The sequence below is a fragment of the Trichechus manatus genome, unplaced genomic scaffold (assembly GCF_000243295.1).
Source record: "Trichechus manatus latirostris isolate Lorelei unplaced genomic scaffold, TriManLat1.0 scaffold00006, whole genome shotgun sequence".
Classification (NCBI taxonomy): Eukaryota; Metazoa; Chordata; class Mammalia; order Sirenia; family Trichechidae; genus Trichechus; species Trichechus manatus.
The window spans coordinates 34,799,994-34,812,545 of NW_004443942.1; the positions used below are offsets into that span (position 1 = coordinate 34,799,994).

The window sequence follows — 12,552 nt, forward strand, 5'->3', positions numbered from 1 at the left end:
GATCCATTTTGAATTAGTTTTTGTATATGGTGTGAGGTATGGGTCCTGTTTCATTTTTTTGCAGATGGATATCCAGTTTTGCTGGCACCATTTGTTAAAAAAGACTCTCTTTTCCCCATTTGATGGACTTTGGGTTGAAGAGGTTTTTTGCAGCAGATTTGCCCAGTGCAATACATCATTTGATTTCTTGACTGCTGCTTCCATGGGCGTTGATTATGGAGCCAAGTAAAATGAAATCTTTGACAACTTTAGTATTTTGTCCATTTATCATGATATTGCTTATTGGTCCAGTTGTAAGGATTTTTGTTTTCTTTATGTTGAGGTGTAAACCATACCGAAGGCTGTGGTCTTTGATCTTCATCAGTAAGTGCTTCAAGTCCTCTTCACTTTCAGCAAGCGAGGTTGTATCATTTGCATATGGCAGGTTGTTAATGAGTCTTCCTCCAATCCTGATGCCGCATTCTTCTTCATATAGTCCAGTTTCTCTGATTATTTGCTCAGCATACGGATCGAATAAGTGTGGTGAAAGGATACAACCCTGACGCATACCTTTTCTGATTTTAAACCACGCGGTATCCCCTCGTTCTGTTTGAAAGACGGCCTCTAGATCTATGGACAGGTTCCTCATGAGCACAGTTAAGTGTTCTGTAATTCCTGGTGTTAACAGTGTTTTCCATAATTTGTTAAGTTCCACACAGTTGAATAACATTGCATAGTCAGTAAAACATGGGTAAACATCTTTCTGGTATTCTCTGCTTTCCATCGAGATCCATCTGACATCAGCAGTGATATACCTTGTTCCACGTTCTCTTCTGAATCTAACTTGAATTTCCGACAGTTCCCTGTCGTATTGCTGCAACCAGTGATCTTCAGCAAATTTTTCTTCTGTGTGATATTAATGATATTGTTCTATAATTTCTGCATTCTTTTGGATCACCTTTCTTTGGAATGGGTACAAATATGGATTTCCAGTCGTTTAGCCAGATAGCTGTCTTGTAAATTTTTGGCATAGACAAGTCAGCATCTTTAGTGCTGCATCTGTTTGTTGAAACATCTCAGTTGGTATTCCATCAATTCCTGGAGCCTTGTTTTTCTCCAGTGCCTTCAGTGTATCTTGGACTTCTTCCTTTAGTACCATTGGTTCTTGATCATATGGTACCTCTTGAAATGGTTGAATGTCAGCCAGTTCTCTTGGTACAGTGACTCTGTGCATTCTTTCCATCTTCTTTTGATGCTCCCTGTGTCATTCATTGGAAGCCCTGGTGGTATAGTGGTTATAGCTATGGCTGCTAACCAAAAGTTGGGCAATTTGAATCCAACAGGCGCTCCTTGGAAAACATATGGGGCAGTTCTACTCTGTCGTCTAGTGTCACTAGGAATCAGAACTGACGGCAGTGGATTTGATTTGTTTTGTTTTGTTTTTTGTTTTTCGTATTTTGTGGTATCTTTCATTATTTTGCCTATAGAATCCTTCAGTATTGCAACTTGAGGCTTGAATTTTTTCTTCAGTTCTTTCAGCTTGTGAAAGGCCAAACATGTTTTTCCCTTTTGGTTTTCTAACTTTCATTATAATACTTTACTTGCCTTCTCCAGCCACCCTTTGAAATCTCCTGTTCAGCTCCTTTACTTTGTCATTGCTTTCTTTCTCTTTAGCTACTGTACGTTCAAGAGCAACTTTCGAAGTCTCTTCTGACATCCATTTTGGTCTTTTTCTTTCCTGTCTTTTTAATAACTTTTTGTTTTCTTCATGTATGATGTCCTTGATGTCATTCCACAGCTTGTCTGGTCTTCAGTCATTTGTGTTCAGTGCATCAAATCTATTTTTGAATTGGTCTCTAAATTCAGGTAGGATATACTCAAGGTAATATTTTGTCTCTCATGGACTCGCTTTAATTTTCTTCAGCCTCAACTTGAAGTTGTGCATGAGCAATTGATTTGTTCCACAGTCGATTCCTGGCCTCGTTCTGACTGATGATTTTGAGCTTCCCCATCGTCTTTTTCCACAGATGTAGTTGATTTGATTCCTGTGTATTCCGTCTGGCAAGATCCACATGTGTAGTCGCCGTTTATGTTGTTGAAAAACAGTATATGCGATGAAGTCGTCGGTCTTGGAAAATTCTATCATGTGATCTCCAGTGTTGTTTCTATCACCAAGCCCATATTTTCCAGCTACTGATCCTTCTCCTTTTTTTCCAACTTTCACGTTCCAATCAGCAGTAATAATCAATGCATCTTTATTACATGTTTGCTCAATTTCCGACTGCAGAAGTTGGTAAAAATCTTCAATTTCTTCATCTTTGGCCTTAGTGGTCGGTAGGTAAATTTGAGTAATAGTCACGTTAACTGGTCTTTCTTGTAGACATACGGATATTATCCTGTCACTGACAGCATTGTACTTCAGCATAGATCTTGAAATGTTCTTTCTGTCGATGACTGCAACGCCATTCTTCTTCAAGTTGTCATTTCCAGCAAAGCAGACCATGTGATTATCTGATTCAGAATGGCCGATACCAGTCCATTTCAGCTCACTAATGCCTAGGATATCAATCTTTATGCATTCCATTTCATTTTTGATGACTTCCAATTTTCCTAAATTCATACTTCGTGTATTCCACATTCTGACTTTTAATGGATGTTTGCAGGTGTTTCTGCTCATTTTGAGTCATGCCACATCAGCATATCCAGGTCCCAAAAGCTGGAAACTCCATCCACGTCATTAAGGTCAGCTCTTCTTTCAGGAGGCAGCTCTTCCCCAGTCATATTTTGAGTGCCTTCCACCCTGAGGGAGTCATCTTCCAGCACTGTATCAGACAGTGTTCCACTGCTATTCATAAGGTTTTCTCTAGCCAGTTTTTTCAGAAGTAGACTGCCAGGCCTTTCTTCCTAATCTGTCTTAGGCTGGAAGCTCCACTGAAACTTGTCCACCATGGGTGACTCTGCTGTTATTTGACATAGCAGGTCCATTTTCGAATTTCCAGTGTAACAGCAGAGATAAATAGAAACCAAGAAATAAGATAGACAAGCTTCCAAGCAGTCTCTAATATAACAGTCACAATAATGTTACACTGTAAATTCTAAAACATACCTACATGTTTTTTTATAATAGTTATACCTGAAGCATAATAGAAAATTTGAAAATATAGGAAGAGATATACCAGAAAAACATTAACCAAAAGGAAGTAGGTATAGTTATATTAATTACCTTACAAGATATATTTCAAAACACAAAAAATTATTAGACACAGAGAAGATGACTACATAATGACAGAAGGTTCAGTTTACCAGAAAGATATGCCAATTCTAAATTTATGCTTGTTGTTGTTAGGAGCAGTCAAGTTGATTTCAACTCATAGTGACCCCATGTGACAGAGCACAAGTGCCCCATAGTATTTTCTAGGCTGTAATCTTTAAAGGAGCAATGGCCAGGTCTCCCTTCCACAGAGCCACTGGGTGGGTTCAAAGCACCAACCTTTCGGTTAGCAGCCAAGCACTCAACCATTTGTGCCACAAGGGCTTCTTAGAGAAGATAATTTTATAAAAACAAAAGAAAAGAATTATTTCATAAACCCAGTCAAAGGGATCAAGTCACTAAGGAGGAGTATATCAGACTAGCTTCAGATTTCTGTGCAACAGCCTTCTATGCCAAGAGGCAGTGGAGCAATACCGACATATTATTCAGGAAAAAAAGAATGATCCATAGTTTTATATTCATCCAAGCTGTCCTTCAGGTATGAAGGCTGCACATACACAGTTTTGTCCATACATAGTCTGAAGGAATACTGTTCCCATGAGCCCTACTTGAGGAAACTACTAGGTGATGAACTTCAGCCAACCAGGAGGTGATTAGAGACACCACACAAAAGTAGTATCAGTGATCACTGAATATATTGAGCTGTAGAGCCAATTCTAAAAGGCGGGGTGACAGATCAGAATAATAATACAGTATGCCCTGACATTGTATAATTGATAAAACTAGCCAAAAATGAGATTGGAGGAAAGAAAGAAGATGGGAAGCAGATTGACTCATCTGTAATGGCTTCAAGTCAGAGACCGTCAATCAAGTTATAAATGTAATACATGGCAAAGTCCACAATTAGACTTAAATTAAATATTGGAATTTTGTATATGGTGAAGGTAGTGTTTCATTGGGGAAAGATGAACTATTCATTACATATTATTGAGACAAGAGTAGCCATCTGGAAAAAAAAAAGTTGGATTCATATCTTTTACTTTATACCAGGTTAAATTTCAGATGGAGCAAAGATTTTAATATGAAAAATGTGTAAAAGTTCTGCAAAAAGACATGGTAACATTCCTTGATAACATTGGGGTGAGGAAGGCCTTTCTGACTATGACTGAAACTCCTGAAACTATTGGAGATAAATTAATAAACTGTACCATATGGAAATCAAAATCTTTTGCATCACACAAAGCACCATAATTCCAAAGCCCAACTTCAAACTGGGAAGGAGTCTCTGCAATCCATTGTCACAGACAAGGGACCAATCCCCCTAATAAAGACCTCATAGAAAATGGAACAAAATATAAGAACAGATACTTCACAGAAAAGAAATAAGCTGCACTTATAATAAGGGAAGTGCAAATTAAAACCACATTTTTCACTATCAGGTTGACAAAGGTCCAAGAGTTTAATAACACACTCTGTTATGAGGCTATAAGGAAACATGAACTCTCATATATTTCTGGGGGGGAAGATTAAAGTGTTAAAATCCTATGGTGGGCATCTCAGGGGGCACCTCAGTCAATAGGCAGAACATAGCTCATAAAGATAATGTTTTACATCCTAGTTTGGTGAATAGCATCTGGGGTCTTAAAAGCTTGCAAGCAGCCATCCAAGATACAACTCCTGGTCTCTGTGCATCTGGAGCAAAACAGAAAGAAGGAAACCAAAGACTGAAAGAAGAAACTGATCTATAGGACTAGTAGTATACACAAACCATGGCCTCACCTACCTTGAAACCAGAAAAACTAGATGGTACCCTGCTACCACTACCAACCGTTCCAACCAGGGACACAGTAGATGATCCCAGATAGAATGGGGAAAAAATGTAGAACAAAACTCAAATTCCTAAAAAAGGCCAGACTTACTGGACTGGTAGAGACTAGAGGAACCCCCAAGACTATCACCCTGGGATACCCTTTAAACTTGGAACTCAAACCACTCCTGGAAGTCACCTATCAGCCAACAGACAGAGTGGCTCATGAAATAAATAATATCACCTGTACTGTGCTCCTCTAAACAGTCGTCTAAATGAGACCTAGTGGTCAACATTTACCCTAGACCAAAGATGAGAAGGTAAGGGGAGATGAGGAAGCTAAATTAATGGAAACAGAACAACCAGAATAGAAATAATGAGCACGCTGACACATTGTGAAAAGTGTAACCAATGCCATTGAATAATACGTTATTAATTGTCAAATAAGAACCTAATTTTCTATGTAAATTTTCTCCAAAGTCACAATAAAATACTTTTTAAAAAATTAAAAAATAATAAAACCAGCAAGTACTTTCCTTCAAATACTAAAGAATAAATTAATAATCTTTCCTGGTCTGTAAAAAAAATTTTTTTTGAGTGAATTTGAGAGAGAGATTAAAACCTGGCTTAATAAGTTTGCATTGACCTATGATCACCCAAGACTTTTTTTTTTTTCTTTGCAAAATGATCCCCAAACCATGACAGTACTATTATGAGTGTGAGGTGTGGCTACTATATAGACCATTTGTTTCCTTAAAAAAAAAAAATTCTGTGGTGGGCAAAGTGACACTATCTGTCAAAATGACAAGTATGTATCCCCTTGACGTAGCATGGAGAAACCCTGGTGGCACAGTGGTTAAGAGTTCAGCTGCTAACCAAAAAGTTGGCAATTCGAATCCACCAGGCACTCCTTGGAAACCCTATGGGGTAGTTCTACTCTGTCCTGTAGGGTCGCTATGAGTTGGAATTGACTCGATAGCAATGGGTTTTGTTTTTTGTTTTTTTTTTGGCATTGCATGTCCACATCTGGAAAGGTGTGCTACAAACACACTTGCACATATATGTACACTTATGCAAGGGTTTTTTGCAGCATTGTTTGTTACCATAAAAACTGGTGGGGGTAGGGAGAAATAGCCATCAATAGCAATCTAGTTAATGGTGTATCCACAGAGTGCAAAATTGTGCAGTTGTTAAAAAAACAAAAGAACGAAGAAGCTGTTTATACACTGATGTAGGAAGAACTCCAGAGTATACTGTTTAGCAAAAAAAAACCAAATGCATGAGTGTTACCTCTTATATAAAAAATGGTTATGTCATTTAAAAGGGGGTGAAGCATAACAGTCTATTCATATTTGCTTGTGTAAAGCATAAAGAAATTCTGAAAGGATACATAAGAAACTAAAAATAGTGTTTATACAGTGGAGATAAGGATGGGGGCACTTTTCACTGTACAACTTTGTATACTTTCTGATTTTTGAAACATGTGAAGAGTTACCTGCTTAAAAAGTTACATAAACTTCAATGTAAAAAGAGGAATGTGGACATTAAACATTAATTCTGCCATTTAGTAGTTTGGTGGCTTTGGGCAAGATACTTAACCTCTGAATTGTCGTCTCATTTTATAAAAAGGCTGTAATGGTAGTACTGAGCTTATAGGGTTGTTTGGAGGATTAGTGACAGGATGAACATAAATGCTTAGCAGAGTGCTGGCACCAAGCAAGTACTCAGTTAAGTGAATGTTGCTGTGGTTACTTTTCTCATTCTTGTTAGTTAATTAGTATGTTACTTAATAAACACAGCCTTAGCTGACAATTCCTTTGCAGAACCAGACCTCCTGGGTGCTTTCTAGCATGGCAGCCCTCTACTGGAGAGTGAAGGGTCAAGGAAAGAAGGCAGTTGACTGCCTCCGTCAGGCTCTCCACTACGCTCCACACCAAATGAAGGTGAGTGTTCCTCAGACGGTGTGAATTTCTGTCCCTTGGTCCTTTCCATTGCCCAGTGGTTTATTTTGGAGTTTTAACTAGCCTTCCTCACACTCAGCCAATAAGGAGTAGTGAAAGGAAGTCGGATGGGGCAGGGAAACTCTAACCCTAACCCTAACCCAGCTTGTGCCGCAAGAAGCCTGTGAATGCTACCCACTGTCATGCCTTCCCAACCTCAGCATGCTGGAACATGGGAGAAGGTATTCTTGGTTATTGTAAGACATTACATCATTTCAAACCCCTTCCACTGTATTCAGAGGCACCTGATATGCAGCAAATCCACTGGCCTAAGCTGATCATCACTCTAAAGTCATTCTGGGTTTAGCTTATCCTCAGGGGATGGAGGCCTGTTGTACTTGTTTGGCTTACAGCCCTGACTTGAGCTTCCTTCTAGGCACAGAGACAGAAGTCAGAAAGCAAATTTCCATTTCTTCATATACATTGGCCAGTTCTTGGTCTTTGTCTGACTCCACCTTTTTCATAAAAAAGAAAAAAAACATACTCAACTAACACTGTGGATCATCAATCTTTTCCCAAAAGTCAGTTACTGTTATGATGGCTAAGCATGTACAGTTTTTAACAGCCATTTGTATGCACATGTGCTGAGTTTTGCATTGATACAGATCTCGAACTTGCCCTGTTCACACAGGCAGCATTGAAACAATGGAAGGAGCTCAGGCTTTGCTGTCAGACATTGTGAGTTCTAAACAGAGCTCTGCTTCTTACTAGCTTTGTGACCTGAGGCAAGTGATTGAACCTCTATTACCTCATCTAATGACATGCACTCTATGGATGCCCAGTTAGGACAAAGATGAGTCCTTTTTTCCTGCTGCTTCTGTATCTCCTATAGAACCCAGTACAGTCTTATATAGGCAGCAGATACTCAGGCAGCTCACTTAAAGGGAATAAATATTTGTGATGACAATAATGTTGCTACTTGTTCAGTCCATCTTTCTGTGCTCCATGCTTCTGGGTGATAGGGAGAGACCAAGAGACTCTTTCTAGATGAGGGGTTGGCAAACTTTTTCTTTAGAGGGCCAGATTGTAAATACTTCAGGCTCTGTAGGCCAGGTGCTTTCTGTTGCAACTACTCAATTCTGCCATTGTAGCACAAAAGCAGCCACAGACAGTACATTAATGAATAGACATGGCTGTGTTCCAATAAAACTTTACAAAAACAGGCAATAGGCTGTGTTTGGCCCATGAGCTGTAGTTTGCTAATTCCTGCTGTGGATGATGCAGTGCTCCTGCCAGAGTACCCTGATTCTGTGACAGGGCTTCTCAAAGTGTGGTGCTTGTCCACAGACTTTTGATTGCCAGTCTTTAGTGAGACAAGGAGCTGGCACCAGAATGTGCATCAGCTACATCACTCAACACATTGTTTACTTCATCTGAAGTTTTTGTTTGTTTTTGGAGGAAAGACTTTCTCAGTAATGCGTTAATTTATATCCTGGTCCGAGTTCCTTATCTGTCAGAGAGAGCATTTTGATTTGCACCATTGTATGATTTAACAGCAAACACCTATTGCATTATTCATGATCACAAAACCCAAGGATGAAAACTCAACACGTTTGTATTATTCTTCCCTTCTGTCCATTCTCCTTCCCTCTCCCAGGACGTGCCCCTGATCAGCCTGGCCAACATCTTGCACAATGCCAAGCTTTGGAACGATGCCGTCATAGTAGCCACCATGGCAGTGGAGATCGCACCACACTTTGCCGTGAACCACTTCACGCTGGGCAATGTCTACGTAGCAATGGTGAGACTGGGTGTGAGCAGAGAATACCACTCTGCACTTTTCTCTCAGTGGTGCATCCTCCTTGACTTCAGATCTTTCTTAAATAAGTCAGTTTCCCTCCAGGTCCTGTAAGTTTTGTGTCTAAAATTGCAAGCTCCACCAAGGGTATATTTTATAGATAAGGGGTTTGAGGGTTTTTTTTAAATAATACATGAGGGTCTGGGGGAAGAGGGAATGGGGACTTAGAAAAATACGGGGGGAGGATGAAAGAAAGAAAAAGTACATGAAAATTATCAGTATTTGCAGCCATGGAATTCCTGACCATGACTTTAACACTGTCGATAGAGTCAAATTTACAGCAATTTTCTGGAGATATCACCAGCCCCAGAAAACCTCACCTAACTCATCCACATACACACATCCATGCTTTCTTACTTCCAAGTTGGGCTAGGTACCTATCATCAGTGCCCTCATGATGCCCTGTGTGTATTTCTCTTGCTATATTTTTACTTTGTTTTATAATTTTTTGTTTAAGAATTTATCTCTCCCTCTAGCCTTTGAGCTCCTTAGGGAGAAGACTCCTCTTCATCTCCCTGTTCTCAGCACCTCACACAGTGGTTGGCACATAGTAGGCGCTCACCAAATGTTTAATGAATGATGGCAAGCCACTAGATTCATGGGATACCATTTACAGAGAAAATGGCAAAGCCATCACCTAGAACCCTCATTCTGGCCAGAAACAAGAACTGATTTCAGAACTTAAAATCCCAGGGGTCACCTAGAAGCTGTCACAACCAATTGTAAGCAAGAATCATGCCATTTACTTTCATCTAAAGCATGGTATCACCCATGTGCCTATTCCCAAGATAACTCTCAATAAAGGTTCATAGAATGAGGAGCCCCAGGTTATAATCTCCACATGTCATCTTTGACTTCAAAGACAGGAAGTATAATCTGGCCAGGTGGGTATTACTGAATATGCAGATTACCCTCCCTGCTTCTTAAAATTGAAGAATCTATTTTTTTCCCCAATAAATGTGAAATTTACTACTGTGAATGAGGAATTTCGTCTCATTTGGCTAGAAGGAGTCATTGCACTAGTTAGTTTGGGCTCTTCTTTGAGAGTACTAGTCTAGAATAAGAGATTAACATGTCCAGTATGGCACCGATCCTTTCCAAACCATGTTGATGTTTTTAAATGCTAGGAACAGGAAAATGTCTTTCAGAATTTACAAGTCACTTCCATCTGTCTAGCTACAGTAGAAAATTTAGGCAGGTGTGTCATGAGCATTTGCCAGGCATGGCTCTAGAGTTTTCTGTGAGGATTAAATAAACTGTTTTGTTAAGCACCTAACACAGTGCCTGGCACACAGTAGGTTCTCGGTAATGTTAGTTCTTATTTATTACTACCATGATTATTCCTGTTGTTGAGTCAAACCTTTATAAAAGTTAATCTGTTCCTTTCCTTTGGTTCTTCAGCTCTGCCCATAGTTTTCTCTGTGACATTAAATCTTGGGGATGGAGGTAATTGTTTCCTCTCAGACCTCAGCGTTTTCCTCAGAGATTTAGATCCATTGAGAAATACTGCAGGATTGTCACTAGCCTTTGGGGACAGAGGTGCTCTTCGAGAAATAAGAGGTCACAGTATATATTCAGTCTGGTAGCATCATCCTGCTCACATTTGTCCCTTGTCCCCCCCACAGGAAGAGTTTGAAAAAGCACTGGTGTGGTATGAATCCACCTTGAAGCTGCAGCCTGAGTTTGTCCCAGCAAAGAACCGAATCCAGACCATCCAGTGTCACTTAATGCTGAAGAAGGGACGGCGCTCTCCTTAGTGCACTCCTTCCTCGCCCTCTCTTTCTCTCATGCTCTTAAAAAAAAAAAAAAAAGAATCAGAAACCAATCAGTGTCAGTATCTACTTTTAATGATGTGTGTGAAGATAACTGCATAAGACTTAGAACTTTTCAAAGTGTGGGAATTGGTTATTTTTTGTTTTGTTTTTAAGTTCTTTATTTCCCCACCCATCCCTGGAAGAGGCATCTTCAGAAACACAAATTTCTTAAAAGGAAAATGCAGCTTAAAGATACTATGTAAATACTGAGCCAAGACATTTCTGGAGCTGTGCTCTATTTCCACAACCTTGATGCCTTTAGGGCTTTTCTCAGTGGTCCAGCCAGCCTCCTCCCCTTTGGAGGAGGGTGAACCTGCATTGCACATTCTCTGCTTCCTGTTGTAGCCTCTGTTGTCAATGGAAATGCAAAAGCCCATCTGGTGCCAGTCAATGAGAAGCAATGTTCTGCGCTCTCCCCATTAGATCTCCATGCTTGTCCCCAGTCTAGTCCGTTCCATGCTGCTATTTACAAACTCTCAGAGGTAGTTTGCAGGGGAGGATGGGGAAAATGATTTTAAAAACAACATATCTACAACAGCAAAAACTCTTAGGGTCACCTGACCTTTGTAATGTTATTTATGTTGGGGAGGGAGGGGGGCTGAGAAGGGGAAATCAGCAGTGTACAACATCTATATCATTTGTATTTTAATTACAAAACACAAGGGAACCAATAAGTTGAAATCCTATATAACTGGTTTATATATATAGAATGTGTATATTTGAAGCCCTCTATAGACTGAGTCTATGTTTTACTAATTCTTTGTTCACTGTGTTACCCATCTTGGAATAAGGTGTGAGTGTCAGCTCCCTCTCTCCGAGGCCTTCGGACTTAGCTCCTCAGGTGAGAGGAATGAGCCAAGGTTGAGTGTTTCCATACAGTGCTTCTCCCTTTGGTCCCAGGAGAATCAGAAACTCCAGACATTCTGGAATCTTGAAGGGCACGTACTGAGAACAAAAATAAAAGTTGTTTATGAGCAAAATCAGCCTGTAGTGTCGTTTTTCTTTAGAAGCAGACTAATGTAACAGCTCAGAAGCCGTCTGTGACTCTGGATCTGATCTTCCCAATCCTTAGATTGTCATTGCCTGTCTTTCCACAATGGCAAGGTGAGGGGAGAAACAGTCCATCGCCAGGTTTCATGGTTGATGAACTTAGATGCATGATGTGTGTGACCGGGAAGATGCAGACAGCAGATGTTCAGAGCTTGATATATAATTGACCTTCCCTGAAAAGGAAGAAGAATCTAAGCCACAAAGTCACATCCCCTCAAGTGAGCACTAACCAAATGATCGTAAAGTTCATCCAAGTAAGCTTCATGGAGGATCTTGGGGGAGAGTCATTCCAGTACTAAGTTGAGCATTCCCTCCAGCACAGGATTCCATGGAGGATATGGTTTCTGAAGACTTCCTAGAATATTATCAGACACTCAAGTATTGTGTCACTGAACTTGGCAGCATTTGATTCTGACACAGACTGTAATTTCTTAGAAGCAGGTAAGCAATCAGATGTACCTGGGGGTGCTCTTTCCTTTATGCAGCTAGACTCCAATTAATTCCGAACAGTTTCATCAGATGTATTTTGAGAACAGCAAGCTCATTTGTTACTGAGTAAAGTGTAACTGAATAACATGTATCTAGAATGTAGTTCCCTGCCTACCCACTTCTCCACAATATGGCATTTAGTTTTTCCTAAAAAGCAACATTTGTTTTTAATTTACATACAACGAAATGCACTCTTTGGTGTACAATTCTGTGAGTTTTGACAAATGCACACAGTCATGCAGCTTCCCTAACAATCAAGACACAAAACTTCTATCACCCCCAAAAGACTCCTAGGGTCACCTGAGCTTTGTAGTGTTATTTATGTTGGGGAGGGAGGGGGACTGAGAAGGGGAAATCAGCAATGTACAAGTTTATTTCATTTGTATTTTAAACACACAAGGGAA

At 39.9% G+C, this 12,552-nt stretch overlaps 1 protein-coding gene across 10 annotated transcripts in view; it reads left to right on the top strand.

Moving 5' to 3' along the window:
* The window catches only part of TTC17 (tetratricopeptide repeat domain 17), a 134,047-nt gene extending 123,313 nt beyond the window's left edge, over positions 1–10,734 (top strand). For 8 of the 10 annotated variants that reach the window (XM_023738471.1, XM_023738493.1, XM_023738487.1 and 5 more), the window contains 3 exons: positions 6,803–6,940; positions 8,595–8,738; positions 10,421–10,620. In XM_023738471.1, coding sequence (XP_023594239.1) covers positions 6,803–6,940; positions 8,595–8,738; positions 10,421–10,552 — 414 coding nt within the window. In that variant the 3' untranslated portion in view covers positions 10,553–10,620. Of the gene's footprint in view, positions 1–6,802; positions 6,941–8,594; positions 8,739–10,420 lie in introns of all 10 variants that reach the window. The other 2 variants (XM_004369816.3, XM_004369815.2) reach the window with 2 other exon arrangements.
* Positions 10,735–12,552: the final 1,818 nt, after the last annotated feature.